Source organism: Cryptomeria japonica, chromosome 7 (genome assembly GCF_030272615.1).
Source record: "Cryptomeria japonica chromosome 7, Sugi_1.0, whole genome shotgun sequence".
In the NCBI taxonomy this organism is placed as follows: domain Eukaryota; kingdom Viridiplantae; phylum Streptophyta; class Pinopsida; order Cupressales; family Cupressaceae; genus Cryptomeria; species Cryptomeria japonica.
Genome location: NC_081411.1, coordinates 322,261,519 through 322,269,269, shown reverse-complemented (window position 1 = coordinate 322,269,269; position 7,751 = coordinate 322,261,519). Strand labels below are relative to the sequence as shown.

Genomic DNA, 7,751 nt, shown 5'->3' with positions numbered 1-7,751 from the left:
GTGTAGTTATTGTTTTTTAATTTTCTGCAAGTATTTATGACAATACTAACATGAAAATAATGATAGCTCAATAAATAATTGAAATCTATTGAAAGCAATGCTAACAACTAAGACTAAAAAATGTTACAGTTTCAACTACATTTTGGTATAGAGAAATCAAAAGGTTTTAGTTCCTCCAACTTACACTATTGTTCACCTCTATATACCCTGCAAAATAGACTCTCAAAATTAAAGAAGTTCATATCATCAGGCAAGTTGAGTTTTGTTTTTTATTAATCTCATATAATCAATAATTATAATTTTTTTAATAAAGATTTTAAATCATTCACAAATTCGTTTCGCATCTCATATGGAGCACAAACTTATATTGATAACTTTTCAGCTGAGAACAAAGGACCTAGAAGTTTCCATTCAGTCGAAATGTGATCCTGAAATCATCCTTTATCATATACCACTGAAAATTTAAAAACCTCAATAAATAATATAAATCAATATTATAAATTATACTCAACTAATTGAACAACTACAATAATGATGACTGTTTTCAGCTGCCCATAACCCCAATTCAGTAGTTGGCATTGAGTGATTTCCATGGCTTTTCATCTCTTTTACTAGTACTTTCGAATTCAAGTGGTTAAGAAGTGAAATAGACATACGTACATGTATAGATTGAAACAAACTTGTCCTTACATTTGATGGGGCCATCAACTGCACAAAGTGACATTTTTGCCGTTTGTAGAGATCAAGAAGCATAATTATGTTAATCATACCCTGTAGCGTCGTATAGAGGATGAGCTTATTTCATGTACGACATCATATCATATTCATAGTCATGGTTATCTCTTCGTCTTCTTCTTTGCTTTTTTGGCTTCTTCTACACTGGTGTTGTGGTTCATTCATTATCTTCTTTACTGTTCAATGCTCCAATCCTTTTCAGAATCTAGCTACAATAAAAAAAAATCTATGTCCTTTGATTATAATTAGTAGGATATTAAGGGCTGCAATTTCAGTCTTATCTAGTTCATCATGTTTATGCATTTTTTCCATCCTTTAGAGGGTGCCCTTGTGAGTTTTAGTTTGAGCAAAACATCCCAGAGATATTAGTATCATGGGTTGAGGTCAGGCTACTTACAAAAACCTCTCAGATATGTGGCGAGGCTGTTAATAGATGACTGGATAGGGGGAGCTTATTTATGATTTTTAATCCTCTAACATATAAAAAAAGGTAATGCCTATACTAGATTCAGGATAAGAACAGGATAAGCCAAACAAGTGAAGGCTGAGTAAAGCAACCTAGCTTTCAAATGGAGGCACAGAATGAATATCGTCGACTTAACAGGGGAAAATCAGGGTAAGAGATATTCAATACTAGTTTGAGTAGCCAGCAAACAGAATTGTTATGAAATGAAAGTGATTTCTTGAATACCATTACGATTTATTGTATGGATTACATAGAGAATTTTAATAGATTTTCTTAGAATAATCTTAAATCATATTCCGAGTTACAGAACTTTCTTAACTACCTGACAATCACATTGGTATTTGAGTTGATCTCTAGCTGGTAATATCTCCTAATTGGTTAAATCCTAATTTCATGTTTTATGTTTCTGCTGGCTAATGACAATAACAATGGTATTGAAATCATTTGGTACTTAATGATTCTATTTCAGTATGGAATGATGAACAGTTTGGTAGATATTTTAAACAAGGGAAATGATTACAGAATACAATATTAATGTAACCCCTTATTTTTCTTAAGAAAATGTTTCAAATAGAAGCCAGAAGCTCTGTGTGCTTTTAAAATTTCCAAGAAATAAATTTGGATTCCTATGATTTCAAAAACATAAAAGTTACATCCAACCAAACTACTTAGAAAATTGTTTTCTGTTTCCTTGATATACAACACTAAAATTGAGCTCTTACTTTTTGCTTTCAGTAAAATTATATTCTTGTAAGCAATATTTGATTTCTCTGATGAATTATGGGAAATCTAGAAATACATTTCCATAAGTTGCCTCACCACTTCCCTCCTATCGATGAGACACTGATAGCATATGTTTAATTTGACAGGTGGAGGGTAAGAGTAGGGAGAAGAGGGCAAGCAATCAGGTCCAAGCTTTTTGGTAAGAAAAGCAATGAATTGGGCATAATGGAAAATTCTAATTTTCCAATACTCTTTGGAGATAATAGAAGTAATGCAACTCCAGATTCTGAAAGCCCCTCAAATGGGTGCACAAGCACCAAAAATACGCATCATCCGGAGGCCTTAAACATGGGTTTGAATGTAGACACACTGGAGAATGATCACCACATGGAAACATGCCAGATCTCAATTCACAGCAAGTGGATATTTGGCAGAGTTCTAGACCCAAGGAGCAGAGCTATTCGGAAATGGAACCGCTTCTTTCTTCTTATATGTGGATTGGGATTAGCCATAGATCCGTTATTCTTCTATGCTCTCTCTGTCAGTGAAGGATTCATGTGTCTGTACGTGGATGGTTGGTTTGCAATAACAGTCACGGTTCTGAGATCCATGTGTGATGCAATGCATCTGTGGAATATATGGCTGCAGCTGAAGTTAGCATATGTTTCAAAGGAATCTCTGGTTGTAGGTTCTGGAAAGCTTGTGACAGACCCTCGTTCCATTGCTCTGCATTACCTGGGATCCAGAAAAGGACTTTTATTTGATGTTTTTGTTATCCTGCCTTTTCCTCAGGTCACTGGTCATGATGCATAGTTTATTATAGTTTCTGTGTTTTTGATATAAGTAGAAGCATCTCTTAGATTATCTCAAAAAGTTTATTTTTGTCTTACATCTCAACATGTATATCAGAGTGTAATAATACTACTAGATAGTAACTTTTGAAGTAAAATTGACTTATTCTTATTGCCTTCTCAGATTGTTTTATGGGCGGTGGCTCCTGTGCTTATTGAGAAAGGAGAGATCGTGATGGTTATGAGTGTTTTCTTGATTATGTTTTTGTTCCAGTACCTTCCCAAGGTGTATCACTCTATCTGTCTTCTTCGAAGAATGCAGCATATAACTGGTTATGTTTTTGGCACAATCTGGGCAGGGTTTGCCTTGAACATGCTTGCATACTTTGTTGCTGCTCATGTGAGTTGATTAGCGTTGAATCAAACAAGCAAGTGTATTTCGAAATTGTGAAATGATCAATGATTTTTTTATTGACTTCATCATGAAAGACTGTAGAATCTATAGTACTACTATAAATTGTCATCAACCATAGTGTTTCCTGATTAACTACTCTGAACGTTGGAGCGTTCTAAAGATATGTTTCAAAGTTTTTAAGCAATTCTTATTTGTTTGATTGAAAAGCCAAGCAACCTCTGTTGATTGTGTAAATTGTGCATATCCTCATAATCATCGTGCTTGGTTGATTGTTTTACTTTTAATATTACTTGCTCATATCTAGGCAGGAAGCCATTGCTGGTTTTTCATATTCTACTTCTTTGTTCTTAGGAAACAGACAAGAGATGTCTTTCTATGTTCTTCCAACTGCCTTATTCTAAATTGATCAATTACACTATTTTTTGGGGGTTTGATTTGGTAGGCTGCTGGTGGTTGCTGGTACCTGCTTGGAATTCAAAGAACAGCAAAATGTCTACAAAAGCAATGTGAAGTCACCAATGGCTGTGATTATAGCATTTTGGGCTGTGTCAGTCCTATAATTTATGGTTCATCGCCGGTGAGAAATCCAGAGAGATTAGTTTGGGAAGCGAATGCTACTGTGCATGCAATCTGCATAAAAGGAAATGGTAAATTCAACTTCGGGGCTTATAAATGGGTGGTTCCTCTAGTTATAAACACAAACCGGATAGAAAAGATACTGTTCCCAATCTTTTGGGGTTTAATGACACTAAGGTATTATTTTCTGTAGATTATGGTATTATTTCTAAAGCGACTGGATTCTTTGTTTCAAATTTGCCCCGCTTTGGGACATTGCATTTGAATTTGTCAATGGATGGATTTAGACTGATAAGCTAAGATCATTGACAGTACATTTGGCAATTTGGAGAGCACTACAGAATGGCTGGAGGTGATTTTCAACATTATAATTTTAACCAGTGGATTGCTTCTAGTCACAATGCTTATTGGCAATATAAAGGTGACCTCTAATTTCTAAGTTAGCATATACTTTTGCAGTTAAACATTAATGCTTGGATATGAGACTTGGACAATCCATCAAAATTGTAGGAAAGTGTTTTAAGAATAAAGACTCTGTTGAAATGTTCGATCCATCATCACGATGAATCAGATGTTCTTATGCATTTCAATGGGGGTTATTGCTAAATGATGTTTTTGGGTTCATAATATAGATATTTAATAATCAAGTCATTTCTTGAAACTCCCATATCTCATTAAAATTAGAGCAACCCTATCTCTGGTCATTCAGTTAGGTCAATAGTTATCTTGAGACTCTTGCAATTTTGGAACTTTCTTGAAGTTTATAAAGGTAGACTTTAGGATTTGATTGTGTGTGTTGAAGGTATTTCTGCAAGCTGCGGCTTCTAGGAAGCAATCCATGCAGCTCAAAATGAGAAACATTGAAGGGTGGATGAATCGCAAGCAGCTGCCTCAACATCTGAGACAGAGAGTGAGACACTATGAACGGCAGAAATGGGCCGCAATGCGTGGTGTAGATGAAAGTGCAATGATTCACAACTTGCCTGAAGGCCTTAGGCGAGACATCAAATATCACCTCTGTTTAGATCTTGTACGCCAGGTATTACCAACTCATCAAAGAGAGTCGCCCTAGTAAAATGGTAAAACTTATCTGCAATGGCACTCGTTAACAGAGGATTGTATTCTTCTGTTTTACTAGTTCAAAATTTACTTGTAACATTGACCAGAATGGATTAGACTATCTAAGTACTTTAAATTCTTGTGTTTAATCTCAATACTGAATCCATTCTTGAGTAAGTTAGAAGTTAATATTCACACTAAATGGCTTAAATTGAATTTTGGTTTCTATCTTTTAGTTGATAAAGGGTTCAGTAGCGAGACTTGAAAAAGTCAAAATTTAATTATACTATATAGTTCATATATTTCCGTAGTATAATTTCCATTAATTTTTAGGATTATATTTTATGATTTATTAATTAATGTGATAATTCAAAATAAGTTTATATAATTCCTTCTTAATGGAGGAATTGAAATTGATGCAAGCTTATGATGATATCTTTTTAGTTGAGAGTGAAAGACTCAGAGGTATCTATTCTATCAAAGTCGTCTGGTGCATGATTATAGTATCATACCTTATATCGTGCCTCTGAGAGTTTGAATCTTCATAGATGATGTAATAAAAGAACATAAAATTACTCTCACCAATTATACTAAACCAATTGAACTACAATCTTTTGATAAAAAAAATGATCAATAAATTGCATACCCTACAATTTAATGAAAACATTTAACAAATAAGAACCATGCCAACAAACCACTCTTACCTCAAATATATAGATCCTCATGGGTATTGAATTAGTATTATATAGGATAAATTTGTTTGAATTTGAAATTGTACAGGGACCCATGAATTAGTATTATATTAGATAAATTTTGTTCGAATTTGAAATTGTGCAGGTGCCCCTGTTTCAACACATGGACGAACTGGTTCTGGAAAACATCTGCGATCGGGTCAAATCAATGCTCTTTACGAAGGGCGAAACGGTACATTTAAATTTCAATAGACTTGATTCAATCCATTTAATTTCAGCAATATAATTGACTTGGAAAGGGGCACAAATTTCATAATCCCATTGTGCTTGAGATATCCCACAAAAAATTACATTCAAAAGAATTACAGTCGCTGGTCCTTCTAAATATAATTTAAGAAACTATATCAGAAACCGAAGTTAATTATTTAGAAAGAGTTTTGCACAAATTGTGCAAAACTGGTTTTCTTTTTCCAAATAAGATGGTTTAAAAATATATTTTTTGAAATTGTTTCTACTATTTGAAAAACATCCTGTAGAAATGGATCTCCGACTAATGCAACAGTATTGAAATTACTTCTGCCACCAAAAAATTGAAATTGAAAGGTCTCAACTTTATTTTACAGATAGCTAGAGAAGGTGATCCAGTGCAACGAATGCTCTTTATAGTGCGAGGCCACTTCCGCAGCACAAACCAACTAACCAATGGTGTTACTAGCTCTTGCATGTTGGGCCCTGGAAACTTCTGCGGTGATGAATTACTTTCTTGGTGTCTCCGCCGCCCATTCAAACAACGCCTCCCTCTCTCTTCTGCAACAGTTACTAGCATAGACACCACTGAGGCATTTGGACTAGAGGCCAAAGATATCATCTATGTCACTCAGCATTTCCGCTATACATTCCTCAGTGACAAGCTCAAGCGAACTGCCAGGTATTATTCTCCAGGTTGGCGTACATGGGCTGCAGTAGCAATCCAATTGGCATGGCGACGCCACAAAGCCCGATTTGCACTGAGTTCTTTATCTTTCATTAGAATGCGAAGACCTCTATCTAGAAGTTATTCTGAGGAAGATCGTCTACGTCTCTATGCTGCTCTGCTTGTGTCTCCCAAGCCTCATGACGATGATTTTGTGTTTCCTTCCAATGAATAAATTGAATAACATATTCAAGCTCTTCATTTTTATAAATAACAAGGGCTGTATTGCAGCTGTAGTCCTTCCAAAGGCTGAAAACTTGGAGCAGAATTTGTAAAATACAAATCTTTGTGGTATGAAAGAATACAGTTTTCTAAGCTGTAGAAGTTCTTACTAAAATTTGGGCATTGTGTTTCCATGATTTGAGAAGCTATTATTTAACTTCATCTTGCTGTTTACAATCTTACAACTAATACAGAGTTCCAACAGCAGAGTTTATCATTGTCATCTGATATAGTCTGTTGTTATTGGGACGGTCTGTCAAATGTTTTCTAGTTTAAGTGGGAAATTATCCTGCATTTGCAGCTAAAACCAACTAGATAAATCCAACCACTTAATAAAAACCAGCTAGATAAATCCCAGCTCGCCAAAATGAAAGTGATATATCATTTTAAGTAGATAAAAATCTTACAATGTCTAGGAGTCTAAAAGCTGATTCTATGCATAGATAAATAGATGTATATAAATAAATTTAAAGCCTTGAAATTTAAGCCTCCTGTTGTTCCGTGTTCGTGCCTTTCCCTGAGAAGGTAAGCAATAAATATTCGAGGATTAAGTGATTTGTAACTTTCAAATTTCTGCACAGGATTTGGAATACTTAAGCACAGTAGATGTTTTATTTTAGTTATATTGCAGTTGAACAAATGAGCTAAGATTTGGCAATGTCCAAGTTAAAAAGTACTCGCAGAAATCATCTAAATAACAGCTCTTGGAAAATTGCGCTGTATATGAAATGTGGCAAAAAAATTCTGATTCCTTTGTCATCTTCTAGATACCTGCACTGTAAAAGGAATATTAAAGCTAGCTAAATGCATAAAAGGTTGATCAATCATTCACTGAAGCCAGTGCAGAGAAAATCAACCTAAGAATTCAGTTCATGCTGAACAAAAAACTCTCAGTTCATATGTTCCCATTCAAAAAGCTCAGAAGATGGTTCTGTATCCTGCAAAAGTACCTAACTAGACATGTTTAAAAAAACTCGCGTGTCAATCAATGGCATTATCTGATGGGTCATTTTTATCAGTCTGAGACTTCAAATGCATAGAAAAAGGAACATGACGTACTTGGTTTGGAATATGATGGGGTAATCATCTAATTTTTTAC

The 7,751-nt window shown here is 34.7% G+C and overlaps 1 protein-coding gene across 2 annotated transcripts; it reads left to right on the top strand.

Moving 5' to 3' along the window:
• The first annotated feature begins 918 nt into the window (after positions 1–918).
• LOC131051576 (cyclic nucleotide-gated ion channel 4) lies at positions 919–6,784 on the top strand. Of its 2 annotated transcripts, XM_057986153.2 has the most exons (8): positions 924–1,351; positions 2,071–2,716; positions 2,900–3,115; positions 3,573–3,883; positions 4,019–4,127; positions 4,509–4,745; positions 5,603–5,689; positions 6,081–6,784. In XM_057986153.2, exons 1-8 carry the CDS (start codon positions 1,305–1,307, stop codon positions 6,603–6,605), a joined length of 2,178 nt encoding a protein of 725 aa, XP_057842136.2. In that variant the 5' UTR covers positions 924–1,304; the 3' UTR covers positions 6,606–6,784. The 2 variants fall into 2 exon arrangements, with proteins under 2 accessions (XP_057842137.2, XP_057842136.2); XM_057986154.2 differs by lacking the exon at positions 4,509–4,745 and having other exon boundaries at positions 919–1,351.
• Positions 6,785–7,751: the final 967 nt, after the last annotated feature.